The sequence below is a fragment of the Fulmarus glacialis genome, unplaced genomic scaffold (assembly GCF_000690835.1).
Source record: "Fulmarus glacialis isolate BGI_N327 unplaced genomic scaffold, ASM69083v1 scaffold19551, whole genome shotgun sequence".
Classification (NCBI taxonomy): Eukaryota; Metazoa; Chordata; class Aves; order Procellariiformes; family Procellariidae; genus Fulmarus; species Fulmarus glacialis.
In genome coordinates, this window is record NW_009192422.1 from 48,942 (window position 1) to 74,440 (window position 25,499).

At 38.7% G+C, this 25,499-nt stretch overlaps 1 protein-coding gene across 1 annotated transcript in view; it reads right to left on the minus strand.

Annotated features, from left to right (window-relative positions):
- Positions 1-25,499, minus strand: part of ZSWIM8 (zinc finger, SWIM-type containing 8) — a 62,218-nt gene that overhangs the window by 27,402 nt on the left and 9,317 nt on the right. Inside the window, exons 3-8 of the mRNA XM_009587073.1 lie at positions 18,466-18,495; positions 12,963-12,967; positions 10,672-10,825; positions 8,896-8,990; positions 2,919-3,091; positions 1,031-1,138 (exon numbers count right to left, since the gene is read on the minus strand). Coding sequence (XP_009585368.1) covers positions 1,031-1,138; positions 2,919-3,091; positions 8,896-8,990; positions 10,672-10,825; positions 12,963-12,967; positions 18,466-18,495 — 565 coding nt within the window. The remainder of the gene's footprint in view (positions 1-1,030; positions 1,139-2,918; positions 3,092-8,895; positions 8,991-10,671; positions 10,826-12,962; positions 12,968-18,465; positions 18,496-25,499) is intronic.

Consider the following 25,499-nt stretch of genomic DNA (forward strand, 5'->3'; position numbering starts at 1 on the left):
TGTGACATAAAGCTCCGAGTCCTTAAGGTAAGAAGAAAAGCTTTGTCTGTTACGTAATGCAGCAAGAAGCACACACTATTGGTGCTGAACTCTCAGCAACAAAAAAGCAGTATTTTTATATCACTTTCATATTATATGATTCCTCTATTTCCTCTCATAAGATGATCAGTATTTCTGTAGGAAATTTAGAGGACATTTTAGCAATAGAGTATCTTAGTGTCCCAAGCACAGCACCATAATACGAATTTTAGGCACATGCTAACAATAATCTGATTCCTACTTAAGACATTATGCACACACTACTGAAATGTGACAGATACCCATGCAGGCCAGTTTTTCTCAATGTCCTTTGGTTGAACCAGCAAAAAGAAGTTGCCAAGCCCGTATATTTTTAAAGCAAACATTTCACAATCACTTAGGTATTCTTGTGTATTTTGTGCAAGCATTTTAGGCAGATGATATAAATGACCTGACCTTGAACAACATAGATATTTAAGGAATAAGAGAGCAGATTTTGCCTTTGACTAACAAAATTTCATGTCTATTACTTTCCATAACCCAAATGATTCTTATGAATCACCAAGAAGCTACACTGGGGGAAGTCAAAAGGGCACCAATTGGGTGCATTAGAAAGTGCCCACCTAAGGCACATACAACACATCCCCTGGGTAGTCTTCTCCACTTAACTAACCAAACACACAAAAAAGAAGCAACCTGATTTGTTCTGACCTGTTTTTCACCACCACGCATTTATTTTACTGTGTTTGATCTTCCACAAGCTAAGTGCATATTCATACTAATATGAATAGCCACCATTTTAAGACACTTCTAATCTTTTACTTGGCAATAGACAATTGTCAAATAATAGAATAGCAAACCTGAAAAGAGCAAGAACCGAAAGCCTTCCCAGAAACTCACAATCGAATAGCAAAACTGCTTATCTTGCAACAAAAGACATCATATAAATTGACCCAGAATAAAGATAACTGAATTTAACAAAAAGTCAGTCCTATCAATTGTCCCCATTTACCTGTTGTGGAAGTTCACTGATTAGGTACTGAGCAAATTTTTGCAATTGGTCTCTTTGCAGCCGAGACAAGGACTCAGAAACAGGTGCTCGTAAGCATACCGCAGATGCCTGAAGAAAGAAAAGGAGATATAAACTGCCATTAACAGGTCAGACTTAATAAAGCTGTGTCCACTGAATGGATGAAGTGTCATGAATAGTAGCTGTGCTGATGCATATCACGCTCGGTCTTGATGGACAATTTTTTTTTCTGTAATTATGTGGTGTGTTGCAGATAAGATGCAAATAAGCTGTCTAGGCTTTATAAAAACTGTTTTTAAGAGTTTCTTCTCAAGGAAACTACTTTAACAGCTGTGCTTAAGATCTGTTGTTGCTAGCGATTGCACAAATACTGGCAGGGATTTCACAAACAAACCTCTAAAATAGGACATTATTCTTTAAGCTTCTGGCAAACCAACCAGCTCTGTGGGGGGCTCTTTCACAGAATCACAACCACCTCATTTATCTCATTAGAGGTTTTTTCTTCAATCTTAAAATCAGTCTCTTTCCATATCTTAGAACAACTTAGATAATTAAAAAACCCCACACCACTAGTTTCTTAACCTTTTTTTCACTCTACAGAATAAAAAATGCCCAAAGGGCACCTACCTAAAATTGAACCTGGAAACAGGCAAGAGCAGTTTGATAATAAAGATGTTTCTGATACTGATTTGTCTACATAGAGCAATATACCTTAGCTTGTAACTTGCTAGTGTTAGCAGTCAGTATATATAAACATGAAAATCCTTTCACTATGATTTTTAAGGTAGAAGACAGGATTGGCGGGAAAAGCATGACCTTTATCTTACACATGGTCCAAACTTTCCGAGTGTAAATAATATAAATGAAAATTTGTTTCCTATCCTCACTCTCCATACCCACCTTTTAAAACTGGAACTAATAATTCAAAGCAGAATCCGTTTTTTTGCCAACTCTCCGGTCCTAAGTACAGAAAGTGTACCGATATTCCAATGATTTCACAAGAGTATCAATTTAAGCCTCTTACAATTGCCCATTGTGAAATATTAGCATGCTTCAGCAGGTTGTTAGCACTTATTTAAGAATCTGGAGTTGATCATAAGCATGTTAGCTATAAAATGTTCTGTGACAGCAGAAAATCTTCTGTTCCTTTCAATCATCCAAGCTTAATCCTTCCTTAAGATGTATTTCTCAGCTTCCCAAAGACTGAGGAAATTAATCTGTATGCAGGACTGAACCCTCAACTTGTGTATTTCGTGTTAATTCTACGCATTTTTACCTGGAGTTCGCTGGGATAAGAAACACCTACTTTTCACCCTACACAAGGCCACACAGAATACAAGCAGTCAAATAAAACATAAACTTAACTGACTGTTTGAAATCTACAAGTCAAAATGACATTTATCTGCCTCAGTACGTGTTAAAATGAACTGGTGAACATAAAGGCCAACAGTGATCAAAATTACTTTCCTTCTGCACTCTGAATGATCAATCAACCAAAAGAAAGAGCTTTCAAATCCCATATTTACAGAGACTTTTAACAAAAGACTAACTATTGGTGACCTTTCACTCCTTGCAGAACTGAAGAAAGAATGAGTAATTCTAGCATTTAAATGAGAAACAGGAAGGGGCCAAAAAGGACTCTGCATCTACCCTTAGCAATTTGCACATTATCAAAGGACATTCTGCAGTTTAGAGCCTCAGACAATTCACTCTGCAGACTACAACTCTGAGTACACATTTGCACAATCTGTAACCAAAAGGAGTGCCAAGAACAACTTCCCTAAAGAGAGTGCATGTTACATAAAACTGTAATGAGGAGAGACTCAGACAAGATGCCTAGGGGAGAGCAGAACTGTATTTAAAGGCCTACATTGTGTATCCGGAAGAGGCAGAGCGCCACGACGTGAGCACACCACTTGGCCCCAGCTCCGCAGGTACAGCTGCATGACGTGATCCTGCATCGATCAAACATTACCGCCACGTTGTACGCACCTTTGGGTGGCACCATCTGGGGGGGTACCACAGTGGCACTCAGATGGAAACCTGTTAAAATTCAAAAGTCCAAAGTTACTCTTCTGATGCTTGGGGGACAGACTCAGCTAGCACGGAAATTTAGGTATGTGCCATTTAAACAGCAAAACAACATGCCTAGCAACAACATCCGTATAGGGATGGACGTGGATCTAGAGTCTCCAGCACTTGTTTCTTCCCAATCAGCTACAGCAGAATATTAGCAGAGAGGCATAACATGTTATAAGAAGTTCAAAAATACCAGTTTTTAATACATTAATTTATTTATATATGTATTTCTATTAATACTTAACAGAAAAGCAGAATTGGATAAAGCCATCCCTGAAAAATGTGGTTTTTTTCATCACAGGGTCAAAGCTAGAGTATACATATTTTAGTAATGATTTCTATGTTAATTAACTCTGGCAACAGTGCAGAACAGGCTAGGTGACTTCTTCAGAATTATTTCGATGTCAGTCAACTTTCACAATTTTACAGTGAACTAAAGGAGGCAGCACTTACACCTGAACACTTATTTTCACTTTGTGGCTTCAGAAGCTACCCATTTCTCATAAATTATGTACCTCCTTGCAATTTTGCAAATATCCCATTCTTATAAACCATATACTCAGAAAACAAAAAACCCCTCTTGCTTAGACTAAAATCAATGGAAAAGCGAAATTTCAGCAATAACACTTGAATGAATCCAGCCCCATTAATCTGTGATCAAATAAATTATGAATCTCATCTCAGCCAGGATGACAAAGAACTTTAATGAGGCTTGGCTTCGTGTAAACTCATGTACAATGCATACCAGTTGTAGTCATAATGCACCTTCCTCTACAGATAATGGTTATCCAGAGGCACACATATTACGAGCAGGAAAAGGCCATCAGGAGCATGAATCTTCTACTTGTCTTGAAGGTCCCCATCACCAGTTAATCATCCTTTACAGTAATGAGTATCAGCCTCAGAGTCTTTTTGCTAGTCTCAAATTCAGTTTTAATGAAGCATAGAAAGCACCAAGGGTATCAAAGCCATAACCAAAATTCAGTCCAACAATATACCTTAAGTGAAAAAATATGGCTTGGGACAGATGATTGAAATAGTTTCTCTATCATCAGCACAGGGAAGTACATTATGAATCCACACTACTAAGTTTTTATTATGATATTGTGAGATTATTATAATGATGGTGTTCAGGATTGCACGTGACCTACTAAATCCCATTTAAAACAACGTGCACTATTTCTTCCTCAAAATATAATCCCTGTGCCAATACCAACTTGCTCTTACCTTGCTTAACCTTTCTATTTCTCCTGTTCACCAGAATTCAAATCCTCTTCCTGATGTGTGTGATTATTTTGATTAGTACACATAATGCCACCCAAATTCTTCAGCCATTTTAGCAGTTGGAACAGAATCAAAACAAAAGAAGGCATTCACCACAAAATTACTGCACTGCTTATTACAAGCTACAGTTCTAATTTATGTTCCACGCTTGGATAATACAACCCAAACAGTTCAGCTAGTCCTTCTGTTATACTAGAAGCATCTCAGACTAATGCCGAAATGCCCTAATTTTCACAAAAGCAAATTAAGCATTTCACAAATTGGAATTGTAGCAATTCTGTTTGAGAAAAAGAAGTATTCGAAAGGTGTTAGAGAAGAATGGGTCACAGCTATACACTCTTCTCAAGCTCCTACCATGAAATTTTCATTTGTACATGAAGACAGTTAACTGACTAAATGCAAAGAGGGAAGAACAGTTATAAAAAGAGACAAAGAAAATTTAAGGGCTTCACCATGACATATCACAAGCTTCCACTCAACCTATAGCTTGAACATGTCTGCTACTGACACTGCTAATTCAAGCAGCTCTGCCCAATTCTTTTGCACCACCAGACTTGCTGTACTGAACAACTGTTTGTGGGATGGCACAGGAAACCACATCAGGAAAAAATTCTGGATTAAATTAATGGTTACTTTTACCAGGAAAAATAACACAATTCAGTTCACGGCGCAGCTTACAAAAGTCTGAGCCTGCAGGGACTGAAAAGTTGACTATGAGGGGGACCATTCTGGAATGCTCAGCCCAACACTACTGTTTAAAGAAACGGTCATCAAATTGTACTTGTTTACGGTCAAAGTGCAACTATTGTCTTCTGCAGACCACAGCTCTTACCCTCCTGCTTAAATGTGAAGACAAGAATCACATCTACTGCACACCTGAGTCACCTGGCCACCTCATAGAGACCACAAGAATGTTCTTCCCTCCCACCCACCTCCTGCTCCCACCACCTGATAATGGCTTATCTACTCCATGCATAATGACACCTTACAAAAACATGTCTGCATGTACCAGAAGCATTCATTCTGCAACTGCATGTAGCCCACCAGAAAAAACTAAGATCTGTACCCTATTCTTGACAAGCTCCACTCCCAGGGGACCTCCAGAATGAGCTGCAGGCAAGAGGAATTGCTCTGCCAGGAGTCTCAACCCCCTGCCTACTATTTTTCTTGAATGCACTGTGGGTGGAGAGCAAGCTTAGTGCTTCTGTGAAAGCACTTAGGCTTTCTACACAGAAAGTGCATCTTACACTTCTTATGAGCACCAGATTTACTACTCATGAACAGAACAAATATGTCAAGCAGCCAGCACCAATGTTTCAGAGCATGTGTCAGGTACATGCACTGTACAACATACTTGCTATGCACAGAGAGCACCAGGAGTGATCTACTGCACCCATGAAGCAGGTTTTATCATGTAGCGAAGAAGGGGTAGCAGCACACTGTCCTCTCTGATACTCAATTAAGACACATGGTTTGATCAAATGTAAAAGCTGGAAATAATCAACTGCGGCCTAGACTAGGTCCTACAAAATAGAGATGGCTTCTTTTTCAGTCCATAACCTACCCTTCTCACTGCTTTACCCCTGAAACTTAATATTTCAGGAAAAGTATCTAAAAGAAATATATGCTTCTCACTGGTTAAAATCCAGTTTTCAGAATTTTAGTATAGCTACGTCAATGTCTTTTGCATTTAATATTTATTTTATCATGAAACTCATTTATTGTGAAATTTCAGGTCTGCTTACTCATTTTTCTGAGGTCCTGTTAGTCCTCATGATTTCAGGTGGAAATGCACAAATTTGAAATACCCCAAGCTACTCAGAAAGCAACTGGAATGAAAAGATTTAAGTGACCTATGAGTTAACAACACCTTGCTAAGAATACTTCTTGCAATACAGCTTCCAAGATTTCTTCATTGAATTTGGTAGTTCTGATGCCCCTATAACAATGACAGCAAACACACCTCTGCATAGAATTTAAGAACTTTTTCTCTGGCTTCCCCAGGACAGAAATAGGAAAACGAGAACTGAACAAAAGCTTTTAGACAGGAAGTAAAGCAAGGCAATTTTGGACTTTTGTTTGTTTTAAACCAAGATAGGAGAATCTCTAAAAAGTGGAGACTTAGAGACACTATTCAAGGTTAGAATCCAGACTGGACCAGCTGCTGCCTTCCTCATTTGTTAAAAAGAAATTAAAACTGTGATAGAAAAAAAGTCCCTGAAATCAGCACAACATATCTATCTGAGAACAGCAATAATGTCTTCAGTGCAAGGAGGTGGGTATATGACTGCTACAAAGGGAATGTGCAGGAGAAGGTGTACAAAAGCCAATTCTGTGTGTATATACAGTAGAACACTGTAAAAAAGTGGGGTTTTGGAATGCAGTGAAGAGGTACTAGTGTTCAGAAATTATGGATATGGATTTGCATGTGGACAAGATGACTAAAATTACTCATTTATGTTTTAAAAAAAAAAAATCTTATGCTGCAAAAGGAAATGGGACAAAAAGAGCACAAAGCACATTTCAAGCTTTGTCCTATTGATCACAATATCACAATGCACTGTCCAATCCCTCTCCAGATCAAATCCCCTCTCAAGGACTGCTTCATTTCCTGCATTTCTTTTCCCATTTGTCAGTATCTGAAACTCAAAACTGCAACCACACACCTTAAAATCATTTGGAGTAGGCAACTGAAACTATATCCACCACACCTGTACTGCCCAGCTTCTGGGCTGCTACTCATGGGGAAAAAAAAAAAAAAAAAAATCCTTCCATTAGATGAAGTTCCTCTACTAAGGAGGAAATTATGTTACTGTTTAAACGAAGTTTCTTCCTTCCCTTCCACACACATAATCCTTTCTCAAGAAGCCCAGTTGCTGTATGTGTACTTGAGAAGTTCCTCCCCTGTATCATTCACTGCCTCCTCTTTTTCCCTACTCCTCTCCTCCTCCCCCAAGCACAGTTTTGGCACTAATATTGCTAGCCTTTGTTCATTTACATTGCTTTACACCTCCTCGCCTTTTTAATTTATTACTGAAACAAGTTTTGACCACTGTCTTAGCACTGTCTATTAAATATTCTGCTCTTTTCCATTGTGAAAGTCCCAGGAATTACTGAATTTCAGCCAGTTGCATTTTAATTCATTTTGGTGTCTCTTAAACATTTGCCTTCCTGAAGTTCAGCAGATGCCTTAGAGGCCTCTCTTGGCATTTCAGTTCTGACATCAGGAGCTTATGAATGCACTCAAAAGTCAGTTTAATCTTATTTAGCTCCATTTCGTTGATGTTCCAAAATTACTATCTGGTCTCACTGACAACTCAATATACCTTATGTATGAGGAAGTACTTCACTTCCATTCCCAAGAATTCCTGCTATCGTTACTACAGTAGACAACGGACTAGGTAAAATCCTTTCAGATGCTTTACCCTATATTCAGATAACAGTTCATCACTCTTGAAATTTGCCTATCTCAATGAATATCTCGTTTTCTTTTCATTCTCCCAAATTTTTACAGTTTGACTCCCTTTTATTCCCTTTTTGAGGGTCCTTTACCTAAAGTTATTCATTCCACTGATCACTGAGAGTTAAATATTACTGGTACTAGCAACTAAACAGGCCCATAGAAGTCTCTATCCCTAATCACAGGAAAATACAGGAACTTTCCTCAACATTATACAGCTTTTTATATTATAATTTTTCTTATTACAACCAAGCTCAGTTCCCACATGCCAATTAATATTCTAATTCTGAAGCTTACACTTGCGGAAAAAACAACACATCTGCATTGGATTGACATGGCCCACCTACTAGCGTCTTTATTTCACATAATAATTTCCTGTCTAACAGCTGTCACTGGAAAAGCCAACTCAATATTCTTCTTTACTTCAAAGGATTTAATGAAAAATCCAGAGTTCAATTCTTTGTTTAAGATAAGATTAGTTTCTATAACCGTGAAACAGAAAAAGAACAAGATTAAGTGAGGAGAAGCGATAAAACCAACTGTCCAGCAACAGGGAGTTCCTTCTGCCAAAATACTACATGAGTAACTGTATTATTAATACAACTCTCTTGCTACAAGAATAATTAAACCTTGCAAACTTCCTCTCTGCCATACATGTACTTTAGGCAAGGCATTCATTTGATCAAACCACTAGAAAACCAAGTTCTCTTTATCAATGAGGAATTTAAGCATTATGGAGACAAAGGCATTCTACACAGTTTTTTCCAAAACACTGAGACAGATTAAGGATCTAATTTTTCAGAACATTTCTGGCTTTTCACTCAGTTTCACAGCTGAGCTGATTGAGGCTGAAATAAACATAGTATTTAGCTCAAGACATTACAAAGAATGCATGTGGCAGGGAGTTTAGTCTAGGATGCCAGAAAAGCTTGTTTTGAGACACAGTCATACCACTGCTGTCCCATTGCAGGTATGGTTTTGGGAATCTGAAATATCTAGAGATTTGAAGCTGCAATGTTCTTACCTATCTGGAGAGGATCTTTGACAGCCCTCACCCGGAACAGCTGCTCCCCTCGCTGGAACTCATCTGCACTGCCATTCGCCAAACACGAGTACAATCTGCAAGAGATACACATATGTCAAGATCAGTCTGTTTTTGAGAAACTTCACATTATTATCCTCTTGCATTCTTTGTTGACATGGTTTTTGAAAAATCCTTACTACCTTCATCTTTAAGATGAAGTCCACTTCTTTTCTGCCATTTCTCCATTACAATTCAACGATAAAAATCATTAGTCTCATCCTAACTGCATTTGTGTATAGCCACTGGCATTTCTAGGAATTTCAACCCAAGGCTCTGAAATACAAATTCATTCATAGCCTAAAATTAAGCTTTTATATAGAGTATAATATCAATTCAAGGTCCAATATTAGCATGTCACAGCAAAAACTCCTTGTACTTCTAGATGAGTTACCTACCTGCATGCTCACATGAATTTTTTTTACATCTGTGCTCATGAGAATAATGAACATGTATAACCAGCTGGCTTGTTCTATTCCCCCACAGGTGATCTTACTAATTACATCAGCACTTCTGACACTACCTCCCCCATCTGATACCAGAACTTTAGATGAATGCATCTAAGAACTTCCAGGATGATTATTCCTAAAAGAGCATAATATCACTACTTTGCAACAAAATTCTGACTGCACAGTTACATGGGTAGGCCTCCTATAGTATAAAAGCTTCAGCAAAAATACTTTGGTAAAAGATCTAAAAGCATAGAGTTTTTGACTATGTACTCACACAATTTATGTGAAAACATAAGAAATATAGTCATCTTTCTGACAGTATCCACTCTGACCACTGATGTACTCAGCAAATTTTGATTCTCCTACTTACACCAACAAAAGGCTTGCACAGCATACTGAGCCACCCCTCCCCAGCAATTTTTCAGCCCAGTTAAAGCTCTGACTCAAGCAACAGATTCAAACTGGAAAGAATCCGCATAAGACTAATGTAAGAAAGACACTGAGGTGCTGGAGCGTGTCCAGAGAAGAGCAACGAAGCTGGTGAAGGGTCTGGAGAACAAATCTTACGAGGAGTGGCTGAGGGAACTGGGACTGTTTAGTCTGGAGAAAAGGAGGCTCCGGGTAGACCTCATCATGCTCTAAACTACCTGAAAGGAGGTTGTAGTGAGGTGGGTGTCGGTCTCCTCCCAAGTAACGAGTGATGGGACGAGAGAAAATGGCCTTAAGTTGCGCCAGGGGAGGTTTAGAGTGGATATTAGGAAAAATTTCTTCACCGAAAGGGTTGTCAAGCCTTGGAACAGGCTGCCCAGGGAAGTGGTTGAGTCACCATCCCTGGAGGTATTTAAAAGACATGTAGACGTGGCACTCAGGGGCATGGTTTAGTGGCGGACTTGGCAGTGTTAGGTTTACAGTTGGACTCAATGATCTTAAGGGTCTTTTCCAACCTAAATGACTCTAGGATTCTGTAAGGACAAAACTCTACAAACAAGTTACTGTCAGGCAAATTAAAGGGTGCATTTATTCTGCTATCATTTACATACAGAACCTGCATGTGCACATGCTTTTCCTGGGTCATATGCAGGGCAGCTCACCCTGAAATAAAACCCTGTATCACAGCATATCCCACAGTAACCCATCCATGTATTACAAAATGTGTAAGAGAACACCAGCAGCAGCAGATATATGGGACATCAAATGGACAACGATTCTTCTCTAGTGAACAGAACTTTTCCTTAAGCGTCAATGAAACAGAAGTAGTATTCATTACCTGATATCTTCCTCATTTTCTGGGAAACTCCAGAAGGCAATCCGAAGCTGCAGTTGCTCAGGCACTGGAGGATAAACTTTCTCCACCACCTCAAATGGAATGTGAAACGCAACCTGTTTTGCAGACAGTTCCACTAATGGGATCACCAGCCCATCTAGCAAGACAAGAAACAAAATGCAATTAGCCATTCAGAGAACAAAACTCATGAGAGGCTAAAGTGACTGGAGCAGGGAGCTCTTCTACTTCCTCTTTTATCTCACTAAGTTCAAGGACCAATTTTGATAGACAGTAAAAGGCAGCACAGAAATTTTCTGAAGAATTGCCTGCCACCTTTGTGTTTGTTTTCACCCCCTAGGGCAGGGGTTCACATTCCTAAAAAAACAGTCCTTCAACAGGAGAGCTACATTAGCTTAGCAGACTTCAGCGACTCAAACTCTGTCTCCTGACAAAACTGAAACCATTTAGCAAGACTTAAGGTAACCAAATATTTTTCACACATTTCTGTCAGAATATGGCAGCAACATTCTCTGAATGCCAGGTGATTACACAAAGAACTATTACACTGTATATGCACAAGACAGCAACGGAAAGGTTATCCAGGAACCTTAGTATTGACTTTTTTGGTAACATTCAGTACTCAGCAATTTACAAGATTTTAATTTCAGTTAGTATTTGTTGTTTTATTCCCCTCACTATCCCCTTTTGTATCATATCTGTCTTTATATTTCAAGTTCTTTACAGAAGCAACTGGGAATTCACATGTTTGTGCAGTGCTGACTATACCGAGCCCATGAGGATCTTAACTGAAGGCACCAAGAGCTTTATATAAATACATTTAACCACCACTTTCTACCAAACTAACTCCATTTTTTATGTTTTTAAGTGCAGATGAAGATTTCTTATCATCAGGCTATGGGAACCTTATGTTTCTGCTTCACTCTGAGCTAGATTACACTCTACACAAAATGCTAGACATGTCTTATCTGCAAGCACCTCACTGAGATCACTTCCTGATCCATCACTACAGCAGCCTTGGTTCCCCCGTCTTCCAAACCCTGTTGTCAACACCCTAATTAATTCAGTTTCAGATATTCGATGTTATGACTCTTCACCTCCCTAATCAGATTCTGAAACACCACTAGAAGCCAGAATGTAAACCAATCTGGCCCTCAGCTTTCCCTCCCCACCAGCCTCCAGGCAACATATCAAAGGAAAACTTAAGCCCTGATGTCAGTAAGAGCTTTCTCACCCTCTGCCTAGAGACGCCCTCCAGTCCGAACAGCTGGGAACCAGATAGGAAGGGAGAGGGCTTTGAATGTGCATGCACACAGCAAAGCAGCCAACATCTCCCCCAGTACTGAGCAGACCTGTCAAATGGAAGGATTGCATAAATATGGAAAGAAAATACAGTCTTCAAACATCCACATTTATGATTTTTTGATTGCAGTGAAATTAGATTCATCATTAGGCAGCGTTCAGTTCTCCCAGATAGAGTCAGTCTTTCACTGCCAGGATTATTTTCTCCATTACTAGTGATTTTTAGTCTATAGGCGGAGCCTCTGTTTTACAGTGTTGTAATCCCATCCACAAATGTGAGAACAGCAGATTGTAAAATGAACAACGATGGAAAAGTGGAGTGTCCCTTTCTCTACAGCTAGCAGATAAATAAGATTTTGGCAGAAAAGTCATCTCATTTCCACTTTTGACAACCAGAACAGGTGTAAAGCTTTCAACAAGTCACTAAAAAAATTACTATTTTTAATTAGTCACAAAAAAAAAATTTACTATTTTTAATTAGTGCAACATAGTCAACTTAAGTGTCATTGCTGCTGCTACTACAGTAGTAGTAGATACCACAGAAGATCCAAACTGAGGCACTTAAATACTTGAAATTACTCTGAGCAATGAAAGGAGAAATATTTCTTGTGGTTTTAACTGCACTTTCTGTATAGAGCCACTTTATCCAAGTCTTTCATTACACGATACTAGAAAAGAGAGAACACCTAAACAACCTCTACAAGGTACAAGACTCAAAAAAGTCTTCAGTCCCAAGTGAAACACCTGCACATTCTTTAAAGAGCTGCAAGCCTGCAGCCCTGGATGGTATTTCTTTTTACAAGGATTTGGTGCTGCGTATGAAGGTTAGATTAGAAATGCTAGAGACAGACTAAGTTGACAAAAAAGCAGCAAAGGCAAATGCATTCTGCTTATTATTCTGTGAGTACACCTTACTCTTAAAAATATTTTACTTTACTGTTGCAATGGACTAGGACACACATACAATCAGTTACTAGGTCTCAATGGTACTAGTAGAGTAGTACTGGCACTAGGAGCAGTAATACGATCATTGCAATCACCCTCCAATCTCTCCACTACATAGTATGGCTGTTCTCTTTCAAGCTAAACTAAACTAGCTCAAGAAAAATACTTTGACAAGCGTTACTGAAATTACCTCTCCTGAGAAAACATTTCTTCCAGGTGGGAAGACAACATAAGCCCTCCTCATCTGTGCCAGTGTAAGTCCAGTGCAAGTCAGCCAGCTTGATTTTAACAGTTTTACACAGTGAACTAAGGTAACAGGCTGACTTTGCATTGAACTCATTAACTGATTCATCAGCTGTACTGTGTTAGTAGTAATCAGCAGAAGACAGGTGGCCAATTATCTGGCATATTTATCATAACCCACAGTCAGACATTCACAGCACATAGCTTAGACATTTTCAGAATAAGGTGAAAGCAGTAAAACCTGGTGTGGAAAAAATAATCTAAAAAGCAATTATCTTCTCTATAAGACCGTGCATCTTTCTAAAATGCTGAATTTTCTACAAGTAAAAAGAGATGTGGAAAAGAAATAGTAGAAAATAACCAAAAAGTAGAAAATAATTTTCCAATGATACTTTAAGGGTAGGTGAATTCACAGTAGCTAACTTGGCATACAATGTAAATACTAAAATTAAGAAGTTAAACTGCCCTAAGTTTCAAGGGGGTAGTCCCCTATGTAGACAAGGTGAGACACTTATCTAGAACATGACTCAGAGCATCAGAGGATCTTTTCTTGTTAGGCCTCCTGTAAAGTCAGCTGGGCAGTCTGAGTTAGGTGCTTAAATTAGACTCTGAATACTCTCCTTTGAATCCTAAACAAAGAGAGATCCATTCAAAACGTTTATCTCCAGATACACAAATCCAGGGTTTGTGGATTCATACCTACTTGTATCAAAAGATATTATTAATAAAACAGACAAAAGGTACTCTCAGGTACTATAATAAATATATTTTGAGCAAGAAAAAAAAGGAGCAGTCTGCTAACAAAGAAAAGGAGAAAGCATCACAGCTTCTGCTCAGAAAGCAAAGGACAGCAAGTAAGATTGCAAATTTAATATAAAAAATGATACAATAGTGAAATCAAAGATGTAATACAAAATTGACAAATCTGCAAGATAAATCTATTCAAGGGAGAAGATAATTTTAAATTGTGGAGCAAAACTAGCAAGAATCACTGCTTCCTTTTGGGAAGCAGACATGATGACCCACACAGAACAAAGGAAGCATTTCAAGTCTTGGAATTTGAATAAAGTCACAGGCAAAGCATAAGCAACCTCAAACAATTCTCACTCACAGGTTAAATGACTAGCAAAACCCATGTCAGGAAGGGATTTTGAGAGGCCATCTAATCTATACCTCCTACCTAAGAGGCAGGATCAAGCATATCTAAACCGTTATGAATCACGTCTCATCTATTTACTGCCACGTGGAACATGCAGCTTTTGATGAGGACTATCCTACCCTTTTTGCTACTGTTTCATATCAATTACAGGTTTGATTTTTATAGCCATTTTATAATAGCTAAAACTTTAGCATAGACATAACTATTCCTGCCAGAACAACAACAAGGAAAAAAAAACCCAAACCCAAAACAGCCAACACAAGCTATGCACACAAACATGCATTTTCACCAGTGGAAATAACTTCTGTGCCAGCAGGGCTTACTGGCATAGGAATGCATGTGTAGCTACATTGCTTAACCTTTCCCAATACAGGGTAGGCTGCAACAAGTTGCAGCCAACAATTATTCATAAAAACAGATCATGTTCAAACTGAGCTATTATTCCTTCAGTACAATAATTGAGTTTCCATGGTAGACAAACAGAGAAGAAACTGCTTGAATAATCAGCAAAATAGGGGCCATGAGAATACCAAAGAGCTATTAAATGGAACTGAAAGAAAAACCAACTGGGCCAAGCACTGAATGCATTTGTTATCTAATTACATTATTTCCATTGGGTTACTTTCATTTGACACACAACTCTAAAAATAAACCATACATTCAAGTGAATAAATACAAATGCAAGTTAACAAATCTCACAGCAAGAGATAAGACACAGTACAAAGACAGCACACATTGCTTTTGCTATATATACATTAAGAAAAATGGCATGTTAGGCTGCATTATCTTTTTAGAGATGAGTCTATAGCTTTGATTTTATAGCTATCCTTAGTACCCACCTCACATTTCCCCTCACCTTTCCCGCTGGCTTCAGCCCAAAATGTAACAGCGCAGACCAAAGTAATACAACTATACACAGAACAAGGAGATGAAGAAAATTAAGTGAAGCACTTCTGATATCAAAAGCTGAAGTGAGAAAAACAGTAAAACTAACAGGAAATAAGCAGTCTGCAATCTCGACCAGTGAAGGAGGTACGTGGGGGTGTTATAAAACCTGTTTTACAAACCTCATTTAAAAAACGGTAAATATTACATTGCTTTTTACAGGATTTGCCACATAGAAAGATAAATCTGTTATTGTAGAACGCACTGTAAGCATTTCTGCTTGTTTTGTTTTAGTTAAGTGCCTATCAGTAAAATGCCCCTTGACTTAAGTCAATGATATATTCTCTGATACCCCTTAAAACCAAAAAGTGCTGAGAACTCTCAAATATGGGCAAGCAGAGCAATCATTACATTTAACCATAATATACCTAAATCAAAACTCTTTAAAAGTATTTGGTTTCTTACTGTTTTCTATTTTTCGTACATTTCCTTCTAAAATTCTGCTGTTGGTTTTACTTTATTCTCTTGTTCTTTTTTCTTTTCTAGAAATTTATTCTCGCAGTTGATGTCTTTAAGCAGAACGTGCCAGAGCAATATATTCCTTCAGGTCTCAAACTCTGCAACAAACATCAGAAAACTTCACCTTTGCTTTGAACTCTGTAATATTCGAAGATGAATGCTCTGAATGTTTCCCAAGGTGAACATTGCAAAATGAAACATAAGCCTTTTAATTAAAAATTTACTCTTCATTTCAAATAAGTCAGAGCCAAGGTATTTAGGCCATTACTTACACTTCTTTACTTTTTCCTCTTCCATTTTACTGCATAATCAAAATCCTATAAAAAGCAACATGTGTTTTTAAAAATAAACAAAATTCACCTCTGAACTGAGCATGACACGTTATGTAACAGAAGCATGTTGCAAAAGTCTGAAGATATTTTCTCTTCTTTCAAAAGCATTTCTCATCCAAAGCTCCATCCACAAAGCTCATTAACTTTAGTTCTCTTTTGAAAGAGGCATTCTGTTAAGAGCAGAACTGATTCAATGGGTCACAGACACGCCACCATCAGTCGGTTTTCTGTCACATTAACATTTTGCCCAGGTAGGTCCCAGCCCTGCGAAGTCATCAGAAAGGGAATATCCTCAGATATCTTCAGCTGAACTAATATACTTGCAACCTCTGTAAGCAGTAAGGGTACATTTCTGTCCGCTTGCTGGTTTGTGGCTTTCAAGCGCAGACTTGTGAGATGGGTAGCTAATACCTGTCCCATACAATTTCCAAAACTTCAGGCAACATTATTAAAAAATACAGCACATCTTTAATGCACTAATACAAAATACATAGAAATGGTGGAATATTAAGAGCATCCTTGAATATTGAATAGCTTTGGGATTACAATCTTGGGAGTAAATTAAACTACAACTAAATGTAAGCTTCATGATGCAGTCACAAACAGGATAGCTGTGTTTCCAAAGAGGTAAAGGAAAAGTTCTCCATCTCAGTAGGAGAGATATTGCAGTCACTCTAGTCTGTGCCTGTAAGACTTGGAACATACGAAGTACTGAACCACAACCACCAAGCTCCAGAAGGAAACTAAATACTTAACATAAAAAAGCAACCAAAATAGCTAACGTAATTTTAAACGTAGAGAAGAGAGAGAGAGAACATACAAGCACTTGAAACAATAGAAGAAGTATTCACCTTTAAACACCCACGCCAAAATGGTTGTACTCTGGGTTGTAAATGATCTTTTCAAATCACGCAGCTGGTCTCAGTGGTGTTCACAGTGGACACATACACATCACAGATTGCTCCAGCACAATTGGAGCTAATGGGTGCTCTTACGGCTATGTCTATGCCAAGTACTGAACAGGCACCAAGAATGAACTTTCTTGCCCCAAATACAATACAAGAGAAGAAACCAAACTGGCAAGCTGAGGGGTGAGGACCCCAAGACTGAACCAAGACCCTGCAATGTCAGACCCTGACAGTTGAATGGACATAAGGAGTGGCTCCCCCTCACTCAGTCCTGGTCTAGCTTGACTACGTGCAGAATGAAGCATCCAAAAAGCTGAAGACACAGTGTAATATTCAAATACTGATTCCCAGTTGTCTTCAACTAGCATTCCTCTGTTTCAGATTAATAATTCCATGCCATCTCATACCAAGGGAAAAAAAAACCACAACGTTCTTTGTAAAAAACAAGCAAACCACAGTATTGCTAAAAAGTAGGAGTTTATTTTCCTTTTACAGATTAAGGAAACCGATACAACAATACATGTTCCTGGTTCCTTAACTATTCAAGCAGTGTCAATCTCAAGAAAATAAGCAACTCCTTTACACTGGAACACCTGCTATACCAAGTCAGAATAAAGTTTCAGCTATTTGTTTCTCAGATACTACCCACTCCAAACCAATTCCCTGCAAAACACCTCAGCATTCACAAAGCCAGCTGCAACAACAAATGGAGAACTGTAGATTCCAGAAAAAAGGCTTTGGTGGAATTCATCTGTGCGAGTTTTTCACATGCTGTGACAGACCAAGAAGGTTAGATAGTTCAAGAGTAGGGATCAAGTGGTGGAGAAAGGATGCTACAAACACTGCTGCTGATTGATTGTTAATCAAGCTTGCTCAGAAAAGATGACTGGAGGGAGCATTCTGACTTGAGGGCTCCTTTGGTTTTGTTTTCTCTCAATGTTTTTGTATTTTTAAAACATCCACATACGCATAACAGGCTAGCAAGTGCAGCTAAACTGATCTAGAAAAACAGCAAGGACAGGGCACTGTAATGCAATCATCAGGTATTTCAGGTAAAGTTAGCCACAGGAAAAACTCTACAAATGCAGGTTTCTCCATTAGGGTGGTACGGCAGGATGATACTCTACTACGCAAGAACGAAAAAAAAATATATATACACACACACATACATATATACATTTTTTTTTTATAACTGAAAACATAGCCCTAGGGAGAACTAAGTGATCAACAAACTAGAAAAATGCTCCAGAGGACAAATCAAGATTCAGTTTGAATCACTAGTACATTGATTTGCCCACAGGATAAAGCAAACAAAAAAGAACTATCAAAGTAACTTGGTAATATTTTTCTGTCCATGTAATTCACCTGTTAAATGTGCACATTACCCTTCTTACTGCCTGAAAATAATGCAGAACTCCCAGGAAGGAAAGTTATCAACTAAATATGTTTTTTTCAATTTAGGAACAGGTCTGCTTCTCCTGTTTGCTGTTTTCTTCTTCGTCCTCCTCCCCTGCTACTACCCCCGCAAGCTTACTAACAGTATTAAAACCGTAATGGGATCTGTGTTTACAATACTTTCTTACACGTCTTATTTCCCCACCCAGATTTATACAACTCTGTCTGGATCCCATAACCATTTTGCAGCAGTGAAATTACACTGAGAATAATGTCACAGGGTAGCAAATGCAGGGATATTAATACCATGTTGAAAGCGAAAAGAAGACTTGGGGGGAGGCCTACATCAGCCCTAAGCCACAGAATGACATTTTTATGTGCAAAACAGTTGAGAAGACAAATAAGCAACAGAACTTTTTCATTAGCGTTTACTGGATAAGACTGATGAGATTCATAGCCAAAAACCGTTAAAAATACAAATCCCAGATGGGCAGATTACGGTCCAGAATTGGAAACCTCACGCTTAACTGACAAACTGCAGCAACTATTACTATACAAATTCCATTACAACCATCACAATAACATTTTAAGAATGGCTTTTTTTTTTTTTAATCCAATGCAAAAAGGTTCGTTTTATCACAGGAGGGTGTCGAATTCACCCCCAAAGTCTCTGCCATCTATAGCAAAAGCCATAACACAGAGTCAAATTTCAGCTCAATTTGATTGTGAAAATTGCTTAACACTACATCACAAACAGTTCATACATGTAAGTCAAAATGTTTAATGGTTTAATGTTGCTGTATTTACATTTCCCTTCAAAACCAGGTAAATATATTATTTGGCTGACTGCATAAACATATCCTGACACCATGACTTCTGTCTCCAAGATTAAGGCATTTTAGGACGTAAGAAATAGTTTATTTTATAAGGCAGACCTTAAAATACATCAAAATATCAAAAAAAAAACCTAATTTTTTATTTTGCACACAAGCCCTGTAGATTGCAGAATACAATACTAAATCACACTGTGGATTTGGAGTGGACAAGTAGGGTTTTTCTTTCAAGTGTCAGTGATTTTAAACCTGTTAAGGCTTGCAGTTCCCCTTCTGGTCACCTGAATTATTAAAAAAAACATTTCTGACAAACCCATTTCACGATGGTTTTCTACACTCACTCTCTGGATGCGTACAGAGCTAAAAAAAAAAAAAAAAAAACAACACAACAAAAAAACCAAAAAACAGCTGACTTAAGACTTAACTTTGCTCACCTGTGGAGAAATGGCATCATCATAGTGCTAACATCAAGCGTAAAGGCTGCATCCCAAAACAATTTTTGTTAAAGAATCTGCGCGCCTCACAGAGGAGGAATCCCACTTACTCAGCTCAACTCCTGCTGTTTCAGTATTTGACTGAGTTAAGAAGTATTTTATCTTTATGTTATTACTTTTAAAGTTACATCTTTTAAATCATAAAGTGTCCAAGTATTATGCCAACTCCCGGTAACACTTCCACAAGATTTCATGAGGCATAAAAAGACCTACAAAAATAAAGCTGAGTCTTTATAATGCTAAGCAATACCTGATAAGAGAACTAAAACTTAAAAGGTGCATGATGTGTGTGTAAGGTCCAAGAGTCCTAACCCGCTAAGAGTTTAAATCAGTAAGAGCATGCCAAAAATCCCACAGCCACCCCTACAGTAATTCATCATTTCTTCCTGTTAGCAAAAACCTTCTACCAGTAGCAAAACCTTCCACTGCTGTATAAAGTGGTCATGATCTAACTTCAGAAAGGCTTTCTTTGAGATGCTCTAGTTCCCAATGCACCTCCTTTTAAAGCTAACAATGTTGAAACAAGTAAGCAGACACAGAGAAGTAGTAGGGGTTCTTATGTTAGCCTGCAAAGCACACACTAATACATGCAGCATTTACTTTCCCTGAATTTCTAGAGATTTGTGGGGAAATGGTTCCTTTTTCTTCCACACTCTCTCCAAGAGTATCAGACCTCTCAGCCCTGCGCCACACCAGATGAGAACCTGAGACACATGGAGAGCAAGTTTAACATCCTCTGACCGCCAGACCAGCTACTCAGATCACCTTGTCAGACAATCCAAATACAACTTTGTTTGGAAATTTCCACAAAATGATTCAGAAACATTCTTTCATCCCACAAAGTATCAGTGTCTGCCATAATCCTACTGCAACAACAGCCAGCGGGGCTACTGTTACTCTTGCCACAACTTAATCAATAGGGACAAATTACAATTTAACCAAGTAATGTAGTACTGGCATCACCTGGGGAAATCTGGGTGCTTAGTCTGCTGAGCAGACCTATGCTAGAAGAAAAAGGCCAATGCTTTCTGCTACAGGACGTTACAGAAAATGACACAAGAAGCAGCACGTCATGGCAAGAGGCTACAATGTATGTGAAGATGGAGGCAAACTTCTCGATACACCTTCTGGGAGCAGTTGTTTGCTTCTACTTCTCCAAACTTCATCTGCGGTTTTCTGTGTCAGCAAGAACAATTTCAGAGGCAAAACATCTGAAGGAATCCTCTCTTCAGAGCAGCATGAGATGTTAATAAGAAAAATGACTACCCCTGCCATGTTATTCCTCCTTTCACCACTGGTAAACATGACTAAAGAGTTTCAATACGCTCAAGTAAATTTTAATTGCCAAGCAGATAACCCACTGTGTAATCATCCCTCAAAGGTCCTCTTGCAATTAGTAGACAGAAGAAGAGCTGCACATCTGAAAACTTTTTCTGCACTCCAAAGGTCAGCTGGCTGAAGAACAGATTTCCCTTCTTTCCTTAAAACTTGTCTTCCTTATATCCTTAAAGCATCATAGCTACAACACTCTTACTATATTAGAAACCAGATCTCTAGAAAAAAACCCACTTGAATCAAGTCTTCAGAACTTCAGGACAAGGTAAAGGCGGAAAGCTACAAGTTATATTTGGTAACCAAAAAGATGTTTGATGGGGGAGGGAAATAAACATGAAACCAAAATCCATTATTTGGTTTCATGACTCCAGGACAGAACACCGGCACATTCCTCCATCACTAAACTCGAATTCCTAAGATGCTAGTCACCTAAGTTCTGCCTCATGGTTCACATAAGATTTTGTTGCAAACACGTACAACGTACCTACAGAAAACATCTGCTCTGAGCAAATGTCAGGAACTCTCCAAACACAAGTCAAATGGAGATCAGAAAGGTGTATTTTCCATTCAACTCTATTCTTCTCCTATGCAATAACTGGAAAATCTTCTGCACAGGGCTGTGCTGATGAAACTGGAGTATTTGATGTTATGTTGATGCCTTATGCCAGATAAGATCTATTTGTCTCTTCAAGCTCTGAATCTCAAGAGCAAAATGTCGGTAAGCTCTTTTCTCAACTCTCACCCACTCTAACATGATGGAGATCCCACAGCTGTAATACCAGCACTAGGCAGGCAATGCAGCATTCACAACCTGACAACCTCCTCTGGAAATTCAGACAGGAAAAATCTTAATCCAAACACCCTTCCATTTCCCGCCCTAAAAAAAGAATTCATTTCAAAAAAAGAGCAGCCTGGGCAAGCAACCGACAGCTGTTAGAAATCCTAAAATGAACAGCAGATTTTTGTAAAGCAAGACAGACAGTGCTACAAAACACTGTATTCATGCCAGGGCTGGCCAAGGTTTCATGACAAATTGGGCAGCTTGCGTTCAGAATAACTCTACAGCTGATGAAGCAGATCAGCTTCAGGCAAGCCGTTTCCCCTGCACTGTTACTCCTCGCTCCCTCACCCCATGCAGAAAGCATACTGCATAACCAGGATTGTGCATTCAGAGCACAGACATCAAACAGCTCCCGTTTCCTGAAAGCAAGGCTCGGTGCTACCAGTTATTCCCACTTCTGCCCCACGCAAGGTATTTTAAAAGCTCAGAATTCAAAATTATCTCCAGTGGCCTAAGACAAAAAAACAAGCTACAAAGACCAACAGGGACCGGATATTTTTCTGAATGTAGACAATGGAACATAAACACAAATCAAAAAGACTGCATCACAGCTGAGCATCAATCTCTATCAAAAAGTATTGATATGTTTTCAGACGCTGAAAGGAAGTCATACAAAACACCATGCAACCTCTACTATTTAATGTGCTGCTCTCTACCATTAGTATCCATCCTTACATATTACATGCAAAATTAATCTCTAACCAGCTTTTTTCCTGTATCTAAATCCCAGAGCAGTGTCACTTGGCCTCCAAACAAATGCACTGGCAAACTCTGAAGAGCTGCATTACTGAACATATCAGAATGAGATCAGGCCAATTTTGTTGGGGCTGATGGGAAAGTTATTGTCTGAAAATAATAGATCAAGGATGAGGCATTCTCACCTCTAGGGTGGAAAAAAAAATTAATTAAACATGTGTCAGGAACTAAAAGAAGAATATCACCAACAGGAAACCATCAGAGGTTTAAAAATCTGTTTCATAGACAGGAGTCAAAAGAAGTTAGATACCAAAATGCTTTTGAAAAAAATCTTACCTGACTCCTATTTTTATCTCTTTTGGTTTTGTAAAAACCTCCCCAAATCTAACCCCATGTCTACGGCTTCATGGGAGGTTACAGAGCCTACTCAGCAACGTCCCTCAATTCTAGGTTCTCCCACTGCAATTCAAAGGTGCACCACTGCAGGACACAAGCTTCCAAAGCTGGCAGCCCTCAGCCTTCCTCAAGCTCTCCACCCTGCAGCAATTACATTTCCTCTCGCTCAAAGTAAGGCATCTGATCATTTCTTAGCATCCTATGGTTGGAGGAAGTTCCTCCCTAACAAGAATAAATTCTCTTCCATTTCCCCCTCATCACCTATAGAGAGAGAACAAAAGGGGGGAAACAAAACTGGGTAGCAAGGAATATATGAAACAAGCAGGCAGCTACAGAACATTTACAGAGGTAGAAAAAGCACATCTATCATTTTCAGTGCACAAAAATAATAACAAAAGCAGCACTGGAAAACTGTGAGGCACTGATTAACTACAGTTCATTGCATGAATTTGCTTAGGCAAATGCACAGTATCTCCCAAGATCTCTCCAACATCACAAGACTGAAGCAAAGTCAACCACCTTCTGAAAATGTCCGCAGAATTCTTGAAACACTTGCTGCTCCTAACTAGCCAGGGAAAACTAACTCCCTGACCTTGAGAAGGATAAGCAGCTTAGCTGACCCCATGCACTACTGCTTTAAATACAATCAATTAGTCAATGAAAACTTCCAAAGGCATTCCAGGTCAAATACAACTAACTTCTCTGTGTCAGATCACCCTCTCTTCAAGCCACACGTGAAAGTTACATGCAGGTTAAGTTACAAACATTTTAACCTGGCCCATCTAGCTAGCTCTGGTAAACAAATTTACAGCTGCATTTCTCTTTTTCTCCCATCTTAGCATTTACTGACCTAAATATGAGGTAGCAAATGGAACGACATGCAATATGCAGCAGGAACTGTAAACAGCTCAAGAGAATTACTAAATGATGCCCTATAGACTTCTCAAAGGTACTAGATTCTCATTGAAAGTTGTCATTTCAATTGTACACCTATTAATTACATACCAGCGCACCAGCAGGACGACCATGAAGATTAAATGTCAAATATTTACCAATAATTTTTACATCAGCAATCAGCGTTTCCTAAAAGCATGGAACTTGGGCATTCAAGCCATCACCAAGCTATTCAATTAGCCTCTAATATGGATTAACAAGGATTCATGTTGGTACATTCTCCACAGATGCAAATTTACCAGGTAAGAACTCCAGTACAGGGATATTAAAAAGAAAAGAAAAAGATTAAAGGGTAAGTCTTGAGAATCACAATTTTGTGATAAACAAAAGTCAGGCAAATGTGAGCATGTATTGAGAACAGTAAACCTGAAGTCCTACGAAGACCAGAAATAAGACATGGACAGATTCCACGAGGTCATACAATACTCAATATTCACAGGTTCCGCAAACTTTTTTGTACTTCAGGGAAGAATCTTGTTCTGTCACATACATTGACAAGATGCCAGTAAGAATAGGCACATAGGCATTGTTTTAATGAATATATCTAAAAAAGAGTCCAGATGGTAACTTGACTACATTCAATTTAAGGCCACCTTACTTTTTCCATTCTTTAGTTCTGGCTGGGGAGACATGCTCAAAGCAGCATCTTTAGAAATCTCAAGCCTAATAAACAGAAAAGCTGCAATTAACTTTTTCCACTAGTTTGTGTAAAAAGCAAGAAAACAAAGAACCATACTAATGAGATTTTAAAACATTGGTGGTTTAATTTTCAGATCTCCACCAACGAATTACTCATGTTTACCAGTATTTCTGGATGCCAAAGAACGATCATCATCTGCTTAAATCTTTCACCTCTCTAAACAGAAGAGGAAGCCAGAATTGGTGGCCCAGGTGTTCACATGCCCACTGTTTCAACGAGTCGCCTCTTAAGTGTCTTAACTTGGGAGGAAAATGTACAGCTGGATGCCTTCTTGTAGAGACTCTCATTGCTTGCAGACAAATTCTGTGTAACATTTCTTTTATCATCCTACCTATTTATACTTTTGTAGAAAAATATGGACATGTTTTTCTATATTGTTTTTGGTCTCCGACCTCCCTCTTTTTCATTCTCTCAAGTCTATTCCCCCCTCTCCTGCATTGCAGCATCCAGCTTTTTTCCCACAAAGGGACAGGATTTCTTCTGAGCACAGATTTTTTTTTTCTTCCCCCCTCCATCTTATCCATCTTATCCATTTATCCTTTCCCTTTCCTGTATATGCCAATCCTTGTCCCATATGAAAAAGAAGCTTGAAAGCTCTACTGTAAGTCTCACAGCTACAAACTAAGCCTAGCAGACAAAAGAAAGGCATAAAAGCCACTGAGACATCAAGAAATAACACTCAGGTCCCCCTACTTGCAGCAGCCAAATGACGATGTTAAGAGTTTGTTTAAAGACACTACTCCTGCAATCTTTTCAGGTTTTCCTCTTCTATGGAAAGATAATGTCTTAACTTCCAAATTTTTTCGATGCTAACCACACACCAATAGAAATTTAGGTAAATACAGAAAAATCAGCTCACAGATTTTCCAGTTGTAT